General features: G+C 41.8%; 1 protein-coding gene across 4 annotated transcripts in view; it reads right to left on the bottom strand.

Annotated features, from left to right (window-relative positions):
- GRB14 (growth factor receptor bound protein 14) overlaps nt 1–13,037 on the bottom strand; it is a 118,200-nt gene extending 105,163 nt beyond the window's left edge. For 2 of the 4 annotated variants that reach the window (XM_033945207.1, XM_033945203.1), the window contains exon 1: nt 12,832–13,036. In XM_033945207.1, the coding sequence (XP_033801098.1) occupies nt 12,832–12,894 (63 nt within the window). In that variant the 5' untranslated portion in view covers nt 12,895–13,036. Of the gene's footprint in view, nt 1–12,831 lie in introns of all 4 variants that reach the window. The other 2 variants (XM_033945206.1, XM_033945205.1) reach the window with 2 other exon arrangements.
- Nucleotides 13,038–23,838: the final 10,801 nt, after the last annotated feature.

Genomic DNA, 23,838 nt, shown 5'->3' with positions numbered 1-23,838 from the left:
TTTGTACAGTTACAGTATGTACAAAGCACCGAATGTGGCCTGCATATTATTTGCAAACATTTCAGTCTTGAAAGGAGTCAACAATGCTCCAGGAAATGAAGGCACAGAGGTTGAGATAATATATAATGGAGAAGTGAAGTACTGTAGATTTCTCATGAACAAGTTTTGCTAATCTCTCCAAAGAGCTGCACAATACAGCCTAGTGAATATCTAGCAATTGCAGGAGTAAATCTTTAAGTCACAGAACTGAATTGCCTTCTAGCCTAATGAAATTGCAGTTTTGATGTATGAGAAATAATGCCAGCTCATTTCTTTTTCTCCATTAATTATGCAGTTTAGGAATTTTGCAGAATTGAAGTCTATTGGGTCAATATTCAGCTACGACAGTCAGTAATTTTCTTTTAAATTCCAGTTGCCACAGTTGAATTAAATGCATAGATTCAATGCCACTATCTGGATAATGGCCAACGCTGAAAAGCCTGATTTAGCACTGACCACTGGCATGCTCTAGATCAGGGCTGCCCAAGTCCGGTCCTCAAGATCTACTGGCAGGCCAGGTTTTCAGGATATCCACAATGAATATGCATGAGAGAGATTTGCCTGCACTGCCTTCTTGGTATGCAAATCTCTCTCAGGAATGTTCATTGTGGATAGCCTGAAAACCTGGCCTGCCAGTAGATCTCGAGGACCGGACTTGGGCAGCCCTGCTCTAGATGGTGAGGATATTCAGCCTCCTATTTGCAGAACTTCCTGAATAAAATTAGGACACCTTTTTTGATCTCCTGGCTTTATTCGGATAGTTATCCGGTTAGTGGGCTGAATATTGCTTCTAATTTATAACTCTCATTCCACCATGGACCACCCTGGCAATATCAAGATGTTGTCAAGGTGGTCTGAAAGATAATTCAGCAGCACTATCTGGACAGTGCCACTGAATATCCACGCACAGGCCCAACTAACATATTTATCTAGATCAGGGGTAGGCAATTCCTGAGATAGATTTGCATCTCAAGGAGGCAGTACATGCAAATCCCATCTCACACATATTCATTGTGGATATCCTGAAAACCTGAACTACCTGTGGCTCTCGAGGACCGTAATTGCCTACCCCTAATCTAGATAACAGTTGCCATGATCTGGATAATTTTTTTTTTTTTTAATAATTTATATTTCGCATATCCTACAATTCTATGTGGATTACAAATTATTCAGGTACTCAAGCATTTTTCCATAACTGTCCAGGCTCCCACACTATCTAATGTATTTGGGGCAATGGGGATTAAGTGATTTGCCCAGGGTCACAAGGAGCAGCACGGGATTTGAACTGACAACCTCAGGTTGCCGAGGCTGTAGCTCTAACCACTGTACCACATACTCCCATTTGGAAAATTCTTAATATGCATTATGACCCAAATATGCATTATTTGCCGCACATAGCATATCTAGTGAGATTGACTAGTGAATTTAATATTAAATGATAATATTCTCTCTATATATACATGTATATCGGCGAACATTTTTTGTGCCTGTGATGCTAGATTGCTAGAGTGTGTCTTAACCTCACCAATATCTGAGGCTTTTTCTTTTGCCTTTAAGTAGTACTAAGGTGCTTAGCCAATTTTCAATTAATGGGGTGTTCTTTTGGATTTGTTATTTGCCCTTAATGCATTTTCCTGCCCTTTATGAAACCATAGCGTGATTTTTAGCGCCAGCTGCAGCAGTAATAGCTCCGACGCTCATAGGAATTATATGAGCACTGGAGCTGTTACCGCCATGGCCGGCACTAAAAACCATGCTATGGTTTTGTAAAAAGGGGGGGGGGGGGGTTAAAAGGCAATATTATATTATCATATCACATGTTAAAATAAATTACCATGGGATACACAGCAGTAAGATGCAAAGTATGGAAATGCATACAAAATACCTCATTACTATGTAAATCAAATAACATAGTTGTATTTTCCCATCCTGGAGCATTAACAAAGCTGAGGCTCAATATTCCTGGGAACTTCTTAAAGGGTCTGAGGCTTTAAATAAGGAGCAATTCCCTTCTTCAAACCCCTATTTACCCTCAATGGCATACCACTTCCCCTATTTCAAAGAACCTCCCATTCCAACAGTGTTATTTAAAGCAGTGTTTCTCAAATTGGTCCTGGAGTACCCCTTGCCAACAGGTTTTCAGGATATCCACAATGAATATGCATGAAAGAAATTTGCATATAATGGAGACCGTGTATGCAGATCAAGTTTATGCATATTCATTGCGGATATCCTGAAAACCTAACCGGCAAGGGGTACTCCAGGACCAAGTTGAGAAACAGTGATCTAAAGTACTAGGTTAAAGTAAAAGTACTATTTTGATACTTAAGTAAAATTTAAAAAGTATACTGAAAATCAAATTAAAAATGTACTCAAGTAAAAGTTAAAAAGTAAGGGCTGGATTCTCTAAACGGCACATATCAATCATGTGATGGTGCCGTTTAGAGAATCATGGCCATATTGAAAAGCAGGCACTGGAAATCTAGGCATTTGTAGCACCTACTTTTAATGAGAATTGCGACCATAGAGGCGCCTACCAGCACATACGTTCACTTCTGGCATAATCCATGCCTACCTCAGTTCCTTGATGACCCTCAGATGGATGCCATCCGGTCCCAGGGATTTATCGCTCTTAAGCCTATCAATCTGCCTACACACCTCCTCTAGACTGACCGTCAATCCTGCCAACTTTCCGTCTTCATTTCCAGCATATAGCCTGATGGGTTCCGGAATGCTGTGTACATCTTCTTCGGTAAATACAGACGCAAAAAATGTGTTCAGTTTGTCGGCAATTGCTTTGTCCTCTTTTAGCGCTCCCTTTATTCCATGGTCATTCAACGCTTCCTTCATGGGTCGTTTCCCTTTAATATATCGAAAGAACAGCTTGAAGTTCTTTGCCTCTTTAGCTATTTTTTCCTCGTAGTCTCTTTTTGCCCCTTTTACCTCCTTATGGCACCTGCGTTAATGTTGTTTGTGCTTGTTCCAGTTTTCGTCCGTTTTTGACCTTTTCCATTTCTTAAATGAAGTTTTCTTGTCTCTGATCGCTTCCTTCACCTCTACAGTGAGCCACACCAGTTCTTTGTTCTTTTTCCTCTTGGATTCCTTGTTGATACGCAGTATATATAGATGGTGGGCAATGGTTATGATGACTCATAAATATGAGTTCAAAGTCAACTCCCTTGTTAACAAAAGCTTTAAATCTAATAAAATTTGGTCACCAATAAAAGAAAAACGGTTGCCTAATTTTCAATGCAGTTTTGAAAATTTGGGCCTAAGTATCTAAAATTATACTTTTTTTTTTTTTTTAATCATATTTTCAAATTAAACAGCACTTACATGCATCAGGAAATAGAATTCAACTGCAACTACAATGTCTGTTCATCAAGAATTGCTAAATTACCAGAACATTCAATCTATCCACTGAATACTAACAGTGTCACCAACACAGTGCAGAAACTTATGTATTACACTTATCTACTGTTAGTGGAAAAACAAAAGCCTCAGATCTGGAGCTAATTGGCTCCATCAAGAATTGCTACCAGCTTCAGCTTTATCGCTGCTTTAAAGTGACCCAACTTCACTGTTCTTATAGGCTATATTCACTGAACAGCAACATTTAAAAATGAAATGATCCACTGTTTCCATGACAAGGGTTGCAATAGCAAAATCTCGTTCCCAATTTTGCTCTTTCATTTAGTTTACTGAAAAATTGTCCTTTACGTCTTCCTTTCACTTTACTTTTAACTGCAAGCATCTAATGTAACTAGGCAAAAATAGTAAAAAAAAATTTTTACTTAAGTACAGTAATTAATTACATTGTTTTAGTTACTATACAACACAACATTCAATGTCCCCAAAATATAAGGCCCCCTCTTATTACCCTCTCTCCATTAACAAAAGCATCCCTACCCTCCTGAATACCACCACTAACCATGGGTGTCTAGTGGGGGTATAGGCAGGAACAATGCCCTGTTGCTCCTACTCCTTGTTGTCACCAGGTTCAAAATGGCACTGATGATCACTAGTGATAGTTTTACAGTACTATTGCTAGGGGGGGGGTCAACCTAGGGTTACCAGACATCTGGATTTACCCGGACATGTCCTCCTAATTTGTGCCATGGCTGCTCTCAGACATTTATAGCAGGGGAATTCCCCCCTCCTCCATCCCCCATTAGCTGAGCTGCAGGGACTCCCCCAAGGTGTGATTCTGTAACCGGCACCCAGAATCATGGCTTTGCGGAACTCCTGATGCTGATGGGGGAGGGGAGGGGATTTCCCTGCTGTTGTGGTCTAGGCAAAGATAGGTGGCTGAAATGTAGGCCAGGGTTTCTTAGGCCTACATTTCAGCCACCTATCTTGGCATGATTTGTGGCTGGGTAGCCGCTTTAGATCGCCTAACGCTACTTTGAGGGTTGGCCATGCCTACTTTGGCGTTTCACGGCCTAAAGCAACTTCCTAGCAATGATTCCAGGCATCGGTAGGCGCTTCAACCCTGACGTTTCTGACCATTGGCAGGGCGCCTACTGATGCCTAAATTTAGGTGCTGGTTATAGAATTCCCCCTAAAAGCTCATTCAATACCTATTGCGTTAAGGAGAGTTAAGGCCATAATGTTCCTTGATGAATTCACCCCTTAATGTAGAGAAAATGTCTCCCTTCACTAAAGCAAAAGTACTTGCCCTTCGTGTATTAGAAATACTAGGATCTAGATTTGACAACCTTTCTAGAGAGTGCACTGGAGGTGGCAACTGAAAGAAGGACTCTATTAGTTGCATTAGCATTGGAAAATGACCATGAATATATTTTGCATTTGTATTTTCACCATTTAAGTGATCAGTTTTGGGGGGGCCAAAATTTGTTTATTTCCTGACATGGCTCAAAAATCCCAGAAGCAGAGGAAGGAGTTCTTAGCATTAAGGCCAAGAATCCTTGCTTTGGGTGGTATATTTTTGTTAAAATTTCCAGTAAAATGTTTTAGTACCTATCAAAAGAAGAATTACTTATTTTTTTGAAACCAAGCTGCTGTTAGAATTTATTGAATTGAGAGAAGGAGGAGCACCTGTAGCCGATAATGTTTAGTTTGCTATACTGGCAGTAGGTAACCCAGAATTATGCTGCTTCTTTAGTGTTTTGTTTTACTTTACTTGTGTTATTTCCTGTTGATCCTCTCTAAAATTGTAGACTAAATATCTAATAATTGTTTTTTCCTGATTTTATGAGTTATTATTATGTTATATTGATTTATTCAAGTTGTAAGTATTCTGCTTGATTGTAATTGGAAAATTGCTATAAATAACCTATGTACATCTTTCTCCTAACCATTTGGCACCTTCTAATTCACTGATCGCTGAATGTTCTCTCTTCTATCTATACTCTGTAATTCGCTGACTGTACAGCTTATCTTCATTGTGAACCGCCTAGAAGTCGCAAGATTATGGCGGTATAGAAAAATAAAGTTATTATTATTATTATTATTTCTTCTATATTATAGAGACTATCCAAAGACAATTTGAGACTCTTGATGCAGTCTGTTTGACAAAATGTAGCCACACTCAGCATCTTTATTTCTATAGGTGTTTGTTGAACAATAAACTTGGGCTTTTTTCAATTGAATCCTTGTTTTTGGTGCTGTTCTTTTTTTTTTCTTGCTAATTCCAGGTGCCACGCTTTATGTCTTGTGACTACCCGAAATGTCCTTGCAGTCCTAGTGCATCTCTCAATCCCACTTTAAAAATTCACCTTTTAGACTGCTTTAAATCCCAACCCCTGGATCTTACAGATCTTGAGCTTTTAGTAGTTGAACTTCTAATATTTTACTGTAATAGTTAAGTGAATACTGAAAAGTTATTTGTTTATCGGTGTGCCTCAATTAGATTGCAAGATCCATGAAACAGGGACTGTAACTTGTATATCTGTATAGCTCTTTGCATACCCATTAGCAGTATGGAAAGGTTGATCTCATTAACTTAACATATGAATATTTATATACTGCTTCAGCCAATAACTCAAAACTGTTCACAAAATTCGTTAAGAAAGAGCACAACCCTTGAGTTTTCAAGTTTCAAGTTTTTATTAATATTTGATGAATCGCTTATTCAATTTGCTAAGCGATGTACAATTTCCTAAAAACATAGGCATGAAAACATACACAATAACATCAGACTTACAAAATTTAAGACATACATGAGTCGTGGAGGGTAGAGGGGAAAAGTTACAATTCTTTGTTAGAGAGAATAAACAAAAAAGGAAAAAGACGAGAGGGAGGGTAAAAAGTTAAGGACCTAAAGCATATGGTCGGAGGTCTAAAGATCAAATGTTAAATGCGTCTTTAAACAGATAGGCTTTTAAAGACTTTTTAAAGGAAGTAAGATCTTTTTCTTCTCTAATAAACTGAGGTAGTGAGTTCCACAGTTGAGGGGCCATTACTGAAAACATATTGTGCCTTCTAGTGCCTACAATTTTCAGTGAAGGGATAGTTAAGAGGTTTTGAGATGTCGACCGAAGCGACCGTTTTGAATTTACTAAGCACTAGTTTTTGCAACTAACGTACAGTGTACCGTAGCACACAAAAATGCAACTAACGTACACAAAAGTGTAACTAACGTACAGTGTACCGTAGCACACAAAAATGCGGTCCCTATTAGAATGGTACATACCCCCTCTTTTACTAAGGCATGCTAGCCGATTTAGCACGCACCCATTATATTCTATGGACATGTTAGTATTTAACATGCGCTAATCTTTAGCGTGTGTTAAAATGGTTAGCACGCGCTAAATCGGCTAGTGCACCTTAGTAAAAGGACCCCTTAGTGTGATTCTACAAAGTGCACATACCTTTTATAGAGTTGTGCTCAGCCCATGTTTCAGTCACATAACTTAGGCCTAAAAGCCTGCACCTAAGTTGTGCACAGATTTATAACAATGCCCAAAACTTTTAAGAACACCCTGATCCACCCCTGGCTGTGCACCCTTTTCAAATTCACACACTGCAACCGGTGCACACTTTTTATAGAATTACGCTTTCCGAGTTGTGTAACTTTTAATTAGGGCCAATTAGTGTCATTAAGCCAATCGTTTTCTGTGCAAACAACCTTAGCCATCATGGCCAGGAGTCTCAAAACGGTGCCAGAATCAGCCGGCACCTGAGAAACACGACACTGGTCATATCTCACTCAAACCATGGTGCCATTTTGAGAATTGCGGTCTGTGTCAAAGATAGGCGCCGGAAATGTAGACCAGGGTTTTACAGGCCTACATTTCCAGCGCCTATCTTTGATGTAGAATCACACTTATTGGCGCTGGACGTCAACCCTGTCCATAACCACGCCTCTTTTGATGTATGATGTCAGTAAGCATCTGCATAGATGCGATTCAGGTGCCTTTTGTTCTTAAAAAGATTTTAATTGGTTTTTAACAGTGCAGTCAATTACTCCACCATTAATGGACAATTAAAAAACCCTTAACTTAGATGCTGTTCAGGCACCTCTTCGCACCTTCTGAATGGCGCCATTTGGATGATCCAGGTCCATATACAGAATCTAGGGGAAGTGCACAATATTACTGCATTACTGTATAGTATAGTAAAGAGCTTCTATGTAACTTTTAATTAGTGTCAATTAAGCCAATAATTAAGTTGTGCACATACAACCTAGGCACCATGCAGAATTTGGGAGTAAGTGCACAATCTTACTGCACAAAGAGCTGCTATGTTTTTAAGCCCTTGTAGAACTACTCATAAGTCACTTCCTTCCTCAAATTTTCAGGTTTGTTCCATAGCTCTTGGATCACTACCAAGAAAGCCCAATTCACCAAATGCATACATCTTACTAAAGGAACCTTTACAAATGCATCCTGGGTAGAACACAGCAAACACTTAGGAATGTAACCAACCAGCTTTCTAGTCAGATATTCTGGAACCTCACTGTTCAAAGTCCAAAATTTTAGACATAACAACTTCAAACTTAATACAAGCTTGGATAGGTAGCCAGTGAAGAGCAATAGATGTTTATTCCCCAGTAAGCAAAATGTGTTTAGCTTTCCAAACTAATGGAGGTGGTAGAGACAAAGGCCCATAAACAGCACCCAAAGGCCTATAAACAGCACCCAAAGTTAGGTGGCAGTAGGTGTCTACTCTATTGTAGATTTTGGTATCATCTGCAAAGAATCAAATCTTACCTGACAGCCCCTCAGCAATATCGCTTACAAAAATGTTTAAAAGAACAGGCCCAAGAAGAGAACCTTGAGGCACACCACTGGTAACATCCCTTTCCTCAGAGTGATCACCATTAACCACTACTCTCTGTAGTCTCCCACTCAACCCAGTCCGTCACTTTGGGACCCATCCCAAGAGCACTCAGTTTATTTATTAGACATCTGTGTGTAACACTATCAAAGGCTTTGCTAAAATCTAAATGCACCACATCAAATCCAATCAAATAAATTGATCAGATTTGAATGACAATACCTACTTCTAGTGAATCCATGTTGCCTCTGGATTCTAGAACACCATTCTCTGTTTTAAAAGGCACCTGGGCCAACCGGAATCTTAGGCCCCATTCGCAGTACATTCTGGGATACATTGGGAGTGGCCTAAGATTCTGATTGGCCAGATCCCTTAGGCCACTCCCAGAATGCACTGAGAATGGAACCTAAGATTCCCGTTGGCCCAGGTGCCTCCTATGGGAGGGGCCTTAAGCACCTGGGCCAATCAGGGCCTAAGGCCCCTCCACAGTGCATCTCGAGGATGCACCGGGAAGGGGCAGGCCCATCATTCATGAGAAGGTGAGCCAACCAGCTGGGGGCAGGAAGGATGCCTCCTGCTGGCCAACAATTTAAGGTAGGGGTGCTATGGGGAGGGTCCGGTGGGTCCGGGGGGCTGATGGGGTCTGGGGGGTGGAGGGGGGTCTGGCAGGGGGGATGCCCACAATGTTCTGGGGGGGTTGGTGGGGTTCTGGCATCCCTCCTGCCATCGATGTATGGGGAGAGGTTTCTGGCAGGAGGGACTGGGCATCCCTCCTTCTAGCGATCCTCAGAGGGGGAGACGGAGATCCCTTGCCACAATAATCACAGCAGCCACGTCTGTTTACAATATATGCCAGCATTTTGCTGGCCTACATTGTGCTCGTCTACCACAGGCCTAGAGAGGTGCATAGGGCTGCCTAAACCCGCCTAAGGCTACTTACGGGCCAAGGCACACCCATTCCTAGCCTTAGACAAGCTTAGACATTGTAGGCTCTCAGAGGTGCCTACAATGTAGGCGGCCTGCCTCATGAGGTTTTTTTTAGAAATGTGCATCCTGATTGGCTGGTTAGGCAGCAGTTGACCGCCTACAATCGGGATGCCATTTATAGAATTTGGCCCAAAATGTCTTTTTTAGACATAGACTTTTTTTCCCATTCAAAAATCCCTGTTTGATGTCCTACTTTTGGACCCTCTCTAGACCTGCTAAAAGACATGCCCACAACATGCCCCCTTGCTATTTGGATAAACATCCAAATTTTGACTTTCCAAAATCAGGATTTGGACGTTTTTAGCAGATGGACCTTTTTTAGGCATTTGAAAATGAGCACTAAAGTATAAAACTCTTTGTTTGTAACATTTCAAAATGGCAGATATTTTGTCTTAAGGTTTTCATGCCCTGCTTGGGGAAAATGTCACTTAATCAGCAACAGTGTTTACAAAAAGCACTGTGAGACTTTAGCCTAGTCCTTAAGTGTGCCTTTGGGGCAAAAGTCCTACAACTCTTTTGCTGCATACTTCTATTTACACTTTTATTTCTGTTGAATATTTGCCTTCCAGAACTGACATAAAATTAAAATCATTTTGTTTACCTAGTACTTAATTATAAGTTCAAAGAGATTTACCTAGCAAAACTTGCGAATTGCAGTTGTTGAGACAGAGAAGTATTCTTTTCTCTGCATATTTCATAACTGAAGTTGTTTGTTTTCATATAGTTGCAGAGATATAGTCTCAAAATGTGCAAAACATATTACAAAAGCTAACCCACCCACCCCCATCCGCTTTTTTATAAAGCCATGTTAGTGGTTTTTATCGCCGACCACAGCTATGAGCATTGGAACTTATATCGCTATGGCTGGTGATAAAAATGCACTAACATTGCTTCATAAAATGAGGGGTAAATGGGTGTCAGGTCAAAAGCGCGCTGGGACAAAGGCGCGCCCAGACAATTGAGCGCAGCGCGGCGGCATGCGCCGCTCAAAATTACTGTTTTTAGGGATCCTACGGGGGGGCATGGGGGGGAACCCCCCACTTTACTTAATAGACATCGTGCCGCGTTGTGGGGGCGTTGTGGGGGGTTTGCGGGGTTGTAACCCCCTCACATTTTACTGAAAACTTCTCTTTTTCCCTGTTTTTAGGGAAAAAGTTAAGTTTACAGTAAAATGTGGAGGGTTACAACCCCCCAAACCCCCCATAACGCCGGCGCGATGTCTATTAAGTAAAGTGGGGGGGTTCCCCAACAAAACCTCCCGTCAGAGCCCCTAAAAACAGTAATTTTGAGCGGCACGCGCCTCTGCGCTGCGCTCATTTGTCTGGGCGCGCCTTTGTCTTTCGCGCCGTTGTCTATGAACCGGTAAATGTTCTCTGCAGGAGTTTGCTTTATTGGAAATTTCATCATAGTGTATGGGAATTCTAATAACCTGTCTCCATTCTATATACATTCAAACCTTTTATGATTTGCTACTTCAAAATCTGTGTACTAACATATTGCTATAGATTAAACCATGTAAGTAAATACTTCTTTCATAGGTACTGTAGTTAGATTGTGAGCCCATTGGGACAGAGAGGGAAAACTCAAAGTACCTGATTAGACTTTTCAATTTACCATAATTGTTTTGTAAATCGCTTCAAATCCTTTGGGAGATGTAGCAGTATGTAAGACACCACATTAAATTAAATTAAAGGCTTGTGTCCTAATCTGATTTAATAATCAAAAGCCCAATCATTGCCAAAAACTAGAACTTTACCCTGTGATCAGTAAATACATGATCATTACAAATTATTTTTCTCTACAAACCTTTTAATAGCTGTATATATGTGTTGTTATGTGCAATCTTATATCCCTCTGAATCCTCACTAATTGGAGTTCTAGTTGGGTTAAAATATACATATATTTGTAGAGAAAGAGATCAAAAAAGTTAAGAAATAGAAACCCTTCCAAAGTTTAAGAAATAATCCCCCCCTCTTTTTTTACAAAACCACGGAAGCGGTTTTTAGCGCAGGCCGGCACACTGAATGCTCCGCGCTACTCCCGACGCTTATAGGAACTCTATGAGCATCGAGAGCAGCGCCAGTGCTAAAAAACACTTTCTAAAAAATAGTATGTTTTCAATAGATCCAATATAAAGTAGGACTCAGTTATTCAAGTTTTGTATCAAGTTTGTGCCATTGTTTTGCTCATTGTAAATACGAGTAACATGATTTGTCATTGCAACATCTAGTGCAATTTTGGCCACAAAATAAAACCGGGGCAAAACTTTAATGAATGAACTCTTCCGGTTCATAGACAAAATCGCGCGAGACAATGGCGCGCCGACAACTGAGCACAGACAACTGAGCGCAAGGTTGACGGCGCGCTGAAGAAAAGCACTATTTTAAAGGGTTCCGATGGGGGGTGTTGGTGGGGAACCCATCTATTTTACTTAACAGACATCGCGCTGGCGTTGTGGGGGGCTTGGGGGGTTGTAACCCCCCTCATTATACTTGAAACCAAACTTTTTGCCTGTTTTTTAGGGGAAAAGTTCAGTTGTCGGCGTACCGTTGTCTCGCGCGATTTAGTCCCATCACCACTCTTCCGCTTCTTGCAATGTGTTGTAGATAAATGAAGAGAAAATCAGTGTCCTTGTTGATAGGAGTTAACTTTTCAAAATGATTGGGGAGCTAAACACACACAAATTACCCCTCCCAGGACACAGTGAAGGAGCTTGCTCAATATTAGAAGTGCTAGGCGTGCACCCAGAGAGAGAACACCTTTGTCTTTTTTTGGGGTCAATATGTGCTATAAAAGACATGCGTTAAGGGGGGGATTCATGAAAGGGCTAATACACACTAATGCATTAGCATGCGCTATCCGCTAAGACACCCATAGAATATAATGGACGTCTTTAGTGGTTAGCACACGTTAACACGCTTAACACCCTTTCATGAATACACCCCTAAATTGTTCCTTGAAATCTGAAATCGGAAATAAAAATTAACAAAAAAAAAACTTAACCATAATGAAGCATTTTTTAAAAAAGGTCTTGTGATGCCTAGCATTTTACATAGAATTTACCAAAATTGTCATTACTATAAAAGGTAATATTGCATGCGGTCTATCTCATCATGACATCAATAAATGACATTTAGGGCCTGCCTCACTGCACTACATTTTAGTTAAGCAATGAATAGGCTAAAAACCATAGTATCCTAGTCCTTATTCTATCAGCATATAATATCCTTTTGCAGAAAGAGAAAGTTGTTATGCCAGTTTCTATACATATCCTGTGCATATGCACATATTTATCTGAAACAAATGACATTAAATATTATAAAAACATCTAAAATTGCAATCATTCTATTGTACATTCAAATATTTTAAAAAATGTGTAATAAAAAGTTCTGTTTAGCATCCCCTTTCTGTGCAAATCAGGAAGCAAATACACTGAACATATTAGTTAAGATAAACTTAGTCAGAATTTGTTCAAGTGTTTATAATATATAACCAGCATTCTGACTCTCACCCACTGAATCCCACAGAAGAGCACAAACAGCAGAATCCGTCACAAAACCCTACCCTTTTCTGAAGAACTAGTGGAGTTATAGCAGGTAAAGTCACTCTTCTTGCATGGAAGCTCATTTCTGCCGTTCAAAGGGCTATTCTAAGAGCAGCAGTCCAGGTCATGCATGAATTAAAATAAATTGCTGGCAATATTCCTTGTTTCCTCAGATCTCGGAGCTCAATATATTAGAGCCACTGTGGAGGAGAAGCTATGAATGCAGTAAATGTCACTCTGTTTATGTAAATCTAACCCTACCCAAAACCAATTAAGAATGGCTATGGAACAGGACAAACTAGCAACCAATCCAAGGCCTTAGAGGCTTCTCCTTTGTCCTTGGAAACACATTCTGATACTTTTGTTTATGATATTTAAAGAACCAGATTAACAAGCATTTAAATCACTTATTTTTTTTCCAACCTCTGTAATTCAATGCCTCCTTTGTTGATCACAAATTGTGCCTTTTTTTGCTGAAGCATATGAAATACATACTAAAAGCACAGTCTAGACAGCATTAAAGTGTGCATGTTTGCACTACAGACCAACAATTTAATCTGTATATTTTATTCAATTTTCTATACCGTTCTTCCAGGGGAGCTCAGAACAGTTTGTATGAATTTATTTAGGTACTCAAGCATTTTTCCCTTCCTGTCCCTGCAGACTAACAATCTATCTAATGTACCTGGGGCAATGGAGGGTTTAAGTGACTTGCCCAGGGTCACAAGGAGCAGCGTGGGTTTGAACATAAGAACATAAGAATTGCCGCTGCTGGGTCAGACCAGTGGTCCATCGTGCCCAGTAGTCCGCTCACACGGCGGCCTTCTGGTCAAAGAGCAGTGCCTTAAACGAGACTTGCCCTACCTGCATATGTTCTGGTTCAGCAGGAACTTGTCTAACTTTGTCTTGAATCCTGGAGGGTGTTTTCCTCTATGACAGACTCCAGAAGAACATTCCAGTTTTCTACCGCTCTCTGGGTGAAGAAGAACTTCCTTACGTTTGTACGGAATCTATCCCCTTTTAATTTTAGAAAGTGTCCTCTCGTTCTCCCTACCTTGGAGAGGGTGAACACCCTGCCCTTATCTACTAAGCCTATTCCCTTCAGTACCTTGAATGTTTCAATCATGTCCCCTCTCAATCTCTTCTGTTCGAGAGAGAAGAGGCACAGTTTCTCTAAATCTTTCGCTGTACGGCAACTCCTCCAGCCCCTTAACCCACAACCTCAGGGTGTTGAGGCTGTAGCTTTAACCACTGCACCATACTAGCCTCTTGATTTCCTCATAAAAGTATGTTCCATTAATTTTGTGTTGGATTAACTGCGCTATAGAAATAATTAATGGTTGTAGTAGTATAGAGGGGGTGATATTCCGTATGATATAAGTGGGCAGGAGAGGCTCCTGCCTTCTTAAACCAGGCTGATCTGGCCAGCTGACAATATTCAGTGACAATTGCAGCGCTGCCGAGTAACCACTCTGCCCATACGGATAGTTTACACTGTAGTTTGTCCAAATAGCAAAGGGGCATGCTGGAGGTGTGTTTTGTAGGCCCAAAATTAGGCCGTCTTTTGGGGAAAATGGAACAGGAAGAAAATGTCCAAGGCAAAAAAAGAGGACTTTTTTTTTTTTAAAAAAAATTTAAACGTGTTTCAAACGCATCTAGGGTCCAAAGGTGACCAATAGAGAGAGAATACTTTTTGATTCGTCAACCCCCAATGATTTTAATTATAATTTCTTGTATTTGATATTGCTTTTATGTTTCTTTTAAGCATATTTTCATTATAAAAGCATTGTAAATTGTTTAGATATTCCTCGATAAATGGTATATCAAGTTATGAATAAACTTGGAAACTTGGATAAAGGCATGACCCCACTGGAGGTATGAAGCATGATCTCTCGGTCATCTCTCGGTTGTCACTGACCCCTCCCCACTTCCCACCCACCCCAAGAAGTGAAAATGACACTGGATACCAGGCTCTATAATAGCTTCAAGTATTATTTGAACTGAGGCTTTGATAGTTTGCATTATTTTAAATTGTGCATAGATGTTGAATTTGTACATTTTAAGTATCTCATTTTCATTATGTATGTGAACGTGTAATCCGCCTAGTTGATAGGTGGACTAGAAATTTTTTAAATAAATAAATAAGTTCTGACCATTACTTACAGAAGAACAACCAACCGTAAGGAATAACCTAGCGATTAGTAGAGGCCTTTGAACAACAGGACCCAGGGAAGGTGATAATGGCAGATGAAGACTTCAGCAGGGTTTGGAAGGAGAGGATACATAGGCCTAGATTCACTTAACTCACCGATCTGGATCGTTGTTGGGCTATTCAGATCGGGTGGGAAACTGATCGGGCAGAAGGTTAATGAATCGGGTCGGGAACGATCACAAACTGGTCGGGACATGATCGGGTCATGATCGGTGAGTTTAGTGAATCTAGGCCCTAGTACTAAAAGAAGTGGGTAGGAGTAGGAGTAGAACAAGGGGGAAAACGCAAACAGGCTGTAAAATCTCCAGAGACGGTGAAATACCTACTGAACCTAAATGTACAGTAACTCACCTGCAACTAGTACTGAGAAAAGGTACGAATGAAATCCAAATAAATAAGTTACACAAGTACTGTGGAGGAGCAGCAGCAAAGAAAGAGATAACAGGTGTGGTGCTGAAGGTGTCAGAGAGAGGAATGGCATGAAGAGATCGTTTGGTGCTGATGTTGGAGGGTAATAAGAGTGGCTTAGGGGCTGGTGTAAAGTCAGAGGAGGAAGGAGGATTGGAATGCTGAAGATCAGGGGAAGAAAAATTGTACCAAGGTCTAATGTAATATACAATGTATGAGAAAGGAAGAAGATTTAACTATTGGATCATACATGTGGTGTGGATAAATAGCATGTAATTGCCAGGTCAATATTCAGTAGCAATTATTAGGATAATGGCTGCCATATTACAGTTACCATATATACTCAAATATAAACCTACTCAAATATAAACTAAGGTAACCTTTTTTTTCCCAATAAAGGAGGATTCTATATAGGAATATTGAATATAAACTAGGGGTTGGGGGGTTTATATTCAAGTGCCCTGCCCTGCCAGGCTCTCCACCCAGCCCCCCTCCCTCCCTCCCTGCCAGGCTCTACATTCTGTCCCTTCTTCCTCCCTACCCTGAGAGGCTCTACATTCCTATCCCCCCTCTCCTGATGCCCTTCCAGGCTCTGCAATCTGCTCCCCACCACCACACACACACCTCCCTCCCGATGCCTTGCAGACCTCCAACGGGCCTGCCGTAAGACTTGAGGGATAGGAGGAATCCCTCCCATCTCCTGTCCTGACTGACTAACAATTTTCACTTCCCTCCTGCCTCCCTGATTAGGATAAATAGCACCTTTAAAATCCCTGGTGGTCCAGCAGTGAACCAGGGCTGGAGTGATCTTCCTGCGCTCCTGCCCCATGCAGAGCTGCTATCTGAATGGCTGCTACAAGTTCTTGCAGCAATCTTGCAAGTTCTTTTATACTACTGACAGTTTCCAGACTGCCCTGGAAGCCAGCACAGACCTCAGCCAATTAGCCATCTCCCTGTTTAACCCAAGTACTAAGGCTAATTACCTGGGTTCTATGAAACCGTCATCCTATTTTTTTGTAACAATACAATTTGTGCTGGCAATATTCGACAAAACAGAAAGCAACAGGGCAGGTGGTCTGCAAAATCCAAAATGGTGATCAAATCAACAGTTCAGCCAAAATGTAGTAACTAAGGATAATTTGTTATAGTGCAGACATATAAAAGCATATATAAAAACCCAACACAGACTATGTTTCGCCCACGCTGAGTGCTGGAGAGGGTGCAGAGACGAGCAACTAAACTAGTGAAGGGTATGGAGAAACTGGTATATGAGGATCGACTTAAAACACTGGGATTGTTCTCCCTTGAGAAAAGGAGACTGCGGGGGGATATGATCGAGACTTTCAAAATACTGAAAGGAATCGACAAAATAGAGCAGAGAAGATTATTTACATTGTCCAATTTGACACGGACAAGAGGACATGAAATGAAGCTAAGGGGGGACAAGTTCAGGACTAATGTCAGGAAGTTCTGCTTCACACAGAGAGTGGTGGACATCTGGAATACTCTCCCAGGGGAGATTATTGCGGAATCGACAGTCCCAGGCTTCAAAAGCAAACTAGATGCATATCTCCTTGAGAAAGGCATATAAAGATATGGTGGCTATAAAATAAACCAGGTGTATACCTGGCGGGGCCTCCGCGTGTGCGGATCGCCGGACTTGATGGACCGAAGGTCTGATCCGGAGATGGCGCTTCTTATGTTCTTATGTTCTTATGTTCTTATGTATGTTGCTTTTACCTGGTTAGTGATGCAGCTTTCACATACCACCTGGTTCTGCTAACCCCTGATACAGCCCTTAGCATGGGCAAAACACAGCTTGTGTTGGGTTTTATATATGTTTTTTTATCTCTGCACTACAATAAATTATCCTTGGTTACTACATTTTGGCTGAACCACTGTTTTGATCACTATATTCAACAGAACATACAAAACCAAATTGTATGTAACTTATGCTGAAACCCATAAGGCCACTTAAGCTTCATCAGGGGTATGTGTGCTTTCAATCACTGGAGTTAAAATCTTCAATTGTAGCAGCTGAGTATTTATCTCATGCTGCTTTAAAATAAGAACTGACGCTCATAGTTTCATTCATTCCATGACTTATATAGCATGGTGCTGCACCTGTTTACAGAAGCACTATGGTAACAGTTAACGCAGCATTTTAGCAGTCTCCACACGCTAATTTCCCATGTTATTTGTCTGATGTGGAAGGGGATAGAGAATATGCTTTATAGTTAATGTATAGTTAATTACTGTACATTAACTGTTAGCACAACAGATTTAATTTCAGTGCTCAGGGTCCATTTAACCTTCAAGTTCAAAGTAGGTTGTGAGATCTAGAAAAATTGGAAACAACAGTATGATATCATCAGCGTAGGAAAAGTAATCTACCTCTCTCCGTTGCATAACCCTACCCATTTTTCTGATCTACAGATTTAAAAAGATGGGTGAGCCTTGTGGGACCCCCTGATTCATGCTCCAGAAGTTCAACAATTTAACCTGCCAGTAAATCTGAAACAACGGGCTCCTTTAACTAAGCTGCGCTATTGGTTTCAGCGTGCGCTTAGCACGGGCTACAATGCCGTGCGTGCTAGATGTTAACACCTCCATTGTGCTGGCATTAGTTTTACCATGTAGTGCGGGGGTTAGCACGCGCTAATCCGCAGCGCGCGCTAAAAACGCTACCGCAGCTTAGTAAAAGGAGCCCAATCTGTTTTGAAAAATTAAAACCTAAACCATATCCACCAACACTTGACTCTAAGGGGTTATTTTAAATGCAGTGCTAAAAAGTGGCCTTAGTGTGTCCGTACATGGGTCTTTCCTGGGTGCTAAAGTCATTTTTAGTGCACAGTAAAATAGCTGATGTTCATGTGCTAATATTGCATACCGTGCATACTTTAATACTCTCTCTTCGTTCAGGGCATTCAATCAATCTAAAAGTTTCTCAATGTACACGAGTGTCCCTACAGCAAAATTATGTTTAAATCGTGGATCGTCAGAGGTTTCCAAGGTTAGTCTCATATAATAGCTTCATTAAACATCTTCATTAAACCATTTTTAGTTTTATATTAAGCAACGTAAATTAAAAGTAATCACTTAATAATCATTAAATTTCATCTTTGCAACTCTCTTATATTGAGCTTTACCAGCTTATTTATAATTCTTAAATTGCTGATATAAACAAGTAAATCAATGAACTTATCTTCTGTTAGAGAGGGTCTTCATCGACATTAATTCACATTTTGCAAATTGGTGTTTCAAGGCATTGTCCCCTCATCGATATCTTGTCTCGTTCAGCTATTTGCAAAATGTGAATTTGTGTCAGTAAAGACCCTCTCTAATAGGAGATAAGGTCATTGATTTACTTGTTTATATCAGCAATTTAAGAATTATAAATAAGCTGATAAAGCTCAGTATAAGAGAGTTTCAAAGATGAAATTTAAGTATTAAATGATAGTTTTATATTAAGCAAAGTAAAAAAAAAAAAATCTCTGACAATGTGATGGTGAACTAGCCCTCATGAAGCTATTATATGAAACTCACTTTGGAAACCTCTGGTGATCCAAGATTTAAACATGTGCTAGGTTGCCCTGATAACATGCAGAGTATGTATATAATTACTTCCACATGTAGTTTCAGGTGGCTTACACCGGTATGAGATGTTGTTAAGATGAGGTCTGGATTGTTTCGTCTAGGTTGCCTTGATTGTGCGCAGACTATGTATGTGTAGTTTTGATGGATGATTGAAGTTTGTGTAAGTTTTGGGAAAAGTAATGGTGTTTTTTTACTTTGTAGGCACTTATGAATGCAATGTGTTATAGCAGACTGTGATGTTTCCAGTCTGGATTTTGGAACTGATTCTCAGAAGAAGCGAGTGGGCGAAACGAGCCCGTCAGGATCAGTGCTAAACCAATAAGATAAGTGGCCTAGATACATGGAGGGGCATAATCAAAAGGAACATCTAAGTCCATTTTCATCCAAGTCGCAAGTCATCCAAAGTAAAAAATAGCTTAGGACACATTTTTGAAAAACACATCCAAATTTTTTCCGTTTCGAAAATTGTCTAACTATACGTCCTGCCAATCTGATCGTCCAAGCCGCTAAATCGTCCAACTTTTCATCCAAGTCAAAAGCACCTAGAACAAGTCCTGTTGGATGTGGGAAGGGTCTGCAAAGTGATGGACTGAACACCCAGACATGGCACCTAAAAGTGGGGTACATTACGGGGCACTGCTGTGAACCTCACAAAAAGGGTGCCATGTCTTCATCTCACTACAGCTCCCTTATAGGTCATGGTGAGCCCCTCAAACCACCTTTAGAATCCCCTAGACCCACTTATCTACCACCCCAACAGCCCTTAGGGCTGCAGGAGTCATTTATATGCTAGTAAAAAAGGGTTTTGGGGTGTATAGGGGAGTGCACATATTTCAATATCAATGCAGTGATTACAGGGGCTTATGGGCATGGGTCCACCTCTCTATGGGTCCCTAATCCACCCCCATGACGGTTTAAGATGCCTCTGTGCAGCATGACTAGGCTTTCCTATGCCAGGCTGCCTGGTGATGATGTTCTGGAGTCACAATTTTCAGTTGTGATTAATATTTTTATAGGGGTGGGGGGGGGTCGGTGATCACTGGGATAGTGTGTGGGGGTCTGTATTATGTGTTTGCAGTGCTTATTTGGTCACTTTAGGTGGGTTTTTGTGACTTAGACCATGTTTTACATGGTCTAAGTCACAACATCCAAGTTCCGTCAATCCTGGGCTGTATAACTTTCGGTTATACATGTAGTATGACTAAATCTAAGCCTGCCCACGTCCCGCCCAAATCCCGCCCTCGACACTCTTGAAACGCCCCGTTTAGGTATGGTCGTTCAGTGGCACTATGAAGGCCTAGGTCATTTAGAAATACGTCCAAAACCCGGTTTGATTATCGGCACTTGGACATCTTTCGTTTATGATTGTCCAAGTGCCGACTTAGGCCAGCTAATGGACATTTTTCTCTTTCGATTATGAGCCCCACAGTATATATTTAATATAGTAATTTAAGAATTTTTAAGGATTGCTGAATTTGCACACTAGAATAGTTTAGGAGGAGGTGGAGGACCAATGATTACATTTTCGGTTTTAACCAGCTGAACAGCTGTTGCAGCTGACTTGTATGTATTAAAAAACCTGTCTGAGGTTCTTTCTCCTCGAATAGAAATGAAGATTAATTTTTTTTAGAAATCCTAGGGTAGCCAATTGAGAAGAAATCTCCTTCCTTTAATGAACTGATCACATATTTCTATTTTTGAATTTCATCTTTGAATTCCACTTTTGGACGTAAGCTATTAATGTGCTGTCAATAAAAAAAAATTAGCTTGTGAGCCCTTACTACCACCTATTTTTTAAGTGCTAAAGGCTTACGTGCTAATCAGCTAGCATGTGGCAATGTAGCTTTACTAATTACTGCCTACTATCCATCCACCCCACCCCAACCAACATGCCCCTTCCGCAGTAAAAATAAAAATGAAAATAATTTTTAGCATATGATGTGTGCAGTGGCATAGTAAGGTGGGGTGAGAGGGTGGTCCGCCCTGGACACTGTCTTGGTGAGGGCGCAGTCAACCGTCCTCCTCTCCGCCTCCCCCCATGCTCCTTCCCCACTCCCACTGTTATGCGTGCATGCCACTTCCCTTTCCTCATACCTCTGTAACATTCATGGCATGAGCAGCAACCCCCAAGCTGCTGTCACACCAGCATCGGCTCTTCCTTTGATGTCATTTCCTGGACCTGTAACTAGGAAGTGACATCAGAGGAAGAGCCGATGCTGGCATAACAGCAGCTTGGGGGGGGGGGGTTGCTGCTCGCACCAGAAATGTTACAGAGGTACGGGGGAAGGGAAGCGGTGCACATGGGGAAAGAGGGTGTGTAGGTGAAGGGAAGAGAAGAGGGGAGGTGCGCCAATGCCCTGGGCACCTCTCACCCTCACTACACCACTGGATGTGTGTGCGTTGATTTGGAACTTACCATAGGTTACCTGAGCGTTCCCTGTGATAAGCTCTTTTAAGATGCAGAAAGCAAGCGCTAATGTTTATCACAGAATTTCCTTATCTAAATTGCCCCTTACTTTTGTAAACAAAGCAGTCTACACTGTACCCTACACTGCACCCTACAAGCACCCTACACTAGAAAAATCTTACAAGAACCCTACCCTAAAGCATCCTACCCTATAAGCAACCTACCCTAGAAAAACAGCTGCTTATTCCAGGCTGTTAATAACAAAGAATAGAATTACTCCTTTGAGCTTGAAGGATACTTCTGACCTGGATTGGCCATTGTAAAATCAGATTGATGGACCTTTAGGCCCTGATTCTGTATAGGACGCCCGGGAGAGGTGTCCTATTCAGAATCGGGCCTACACTAAACCCCGATTCTGTAACCGGCGTCCATGATACAGACGCAGGTTAGAGAATCGGGTTCGATTAGACACGGCCCGCTACACTTATCGTGGCAAGGGATCTCTCTGCCTCTATAAGTATAGCGGGCCATGGCTGCCTGTCCGATTGCCGGCAGGAGGGTACCCAAACCCTCCTGCCGGTAGATGCCCCCCGACACTACCGACCGCCCCCCCCCGACACTACTGACCACCCCCCCGACACTACCGATCACCAGCAGGAGGGTGCCCAATCCCTCCTACCAGAAGACGCACCCCCCTCCGCACCCCCCCCCCACGCTAACAGCCCCCAAACCTCCCCCCCACCAAACTAACCTTTTCTTGTTGGCCAGACGGGTCTTGCCTGTCCAGCAGGCAGGCTCGCCTCGTCGAAATGAGGCGGGCCCGTCCCTTCCCGGCCCATCACTCCAAAGTCTAAGGCCTGATTGGCCCAGGCTCTAGAAGCCTGGACCAATCAGGCCTTAGGCATAGCGAGTCCGCCCATCCCCACTAAGTCTAAGGCCTGATTGGCCCAGGCGCCTAGAGCCTGGGCCAATCAGGCCTTAGATTAAGTGGGGATGGGCGGAACCTTAGTGTGACACAGTTTGGTATTTCTTTGGTTCTTATGTTATTCCCTTTCTTTTTGCTTTCCTAAGAACAAGTATATACTCAAAGAAATTCAAGCTCAAATATTTTCCATGGATTTCATGGAATCGTGCATTCTATAAACAGAAAGCCAGGTGCAAAGAAACAATAAGGCAAACAATGTAATTTATCCAATGTGGAACAAAAGACAACAAGCAGAACATATGAAGAAAAACCTTATGTTCAATCAAATGCTCCCACGTTTCGCCTTTAAGGCTGCGTTAGGAGCATATAACCAGCTATGTCAAAAATAGCTTCCACCAACGCTGAAGAAATAGTCCTGGGTCTGTAACAATTAAGAACATAAGAACATAAGCATTGCCTCCGCCGGGTCAGACCAGGGGTCCATCGCGCCCGGCAGTCCGCTCCCGCGGCGGCCCTCCAGGTCCATGACCTGAAAATGTTCCCTACCTAACCTAAAAAGTCCATATCCTATTTGCTCAGTGTCCTGTGAGGTAAACCTCTATCTGTACCCCGTTATTCCCTTCGCTTCCAGGAAGTCATCCAGTCCCTTTTTGAACCTCAGAATTGTACTCTGGCTTATCACCTCTCCGGGAAGCGCGTTCCAGGTGTCTACCACCCGTTGAGTGAAGAAGAACTTTCTTGCATTTGTTTTGAATCTGTCTCCTCTCAGTTTCTCTGAGTGACCTCTTGTTTTAGTTGCCCCTGCTAGTTTAAAGAATCTGTCCCTCTCCACCTTCTCTATGCCTTTCATGATTTTATAAGTCTGTATCATGTCCCCTCTCAGTCTCCGCTTTTCCAGGGTAAAAAGCCCCAGCCTGTCTAACCGTTCGGCATATGAGAGGTTCTCCATACCCTTTATCATCCTCGTTGCTCTCCTCTGGACCCTCTCGAGTATTGCCATGTCCTTCTTGAGGTATGGCGACCAGTATTGGACGCAGTATTCCAGATGTGGGCGCACCATTGCTCGATACAGTGGCAGGATAACTTCCTTCGTTCTGGTAGTGATACCCTTTTTGATAATGCCCAGCATTCTGCTCGCTTTTTTTGAGGCCGCTGCACATTGCGCCTCCGGCTTCATTGTGTTATCCACCAATACCCCCAGATCTTTTTCTTGGCTGCCTTCCCCGAGTACCCTCCCTCCCATCGTATAGCTGTACCTGGAGTTCCCCTTCCCTATGTGCAAGACCTTACATTTCTCCACATTGAAGCTCATCTGCCATTTTTTTGCCCACTCGCTCAGTTTGTTCAGGTCGCTCTGCAGGTCTTTGCATTCCTCAACAGTTTTGACCGTTCTGGAGAGTTTTGTGTCATCCGCGAACTTGATAACTTCGCACTTTGTCCCCGTTTCTAGATCATTAATAAATATATTGAACAACAGT

This window comes from Geotrypetes seraphini, chromosome 5 (genome assembly GCF_902459505.1).
Source record: "Geotrypetes seraphini chromosome 5, aGeoSer1.1, whole genome shotgun sequence".
NCBI classification, from domain to species: domain Eukaryota; kingdom Metazoa; phylum Chordata; class Amphibia; order Gymnophiona; family Dermophiidae; genus Geotrypetes; species Geotrypetes seraphini.
The sequence above is the reverse complement of the archived record's forward strand: the minus strand, read 5'-3'. Positions and strand labels throughout refer to the sequence as shown.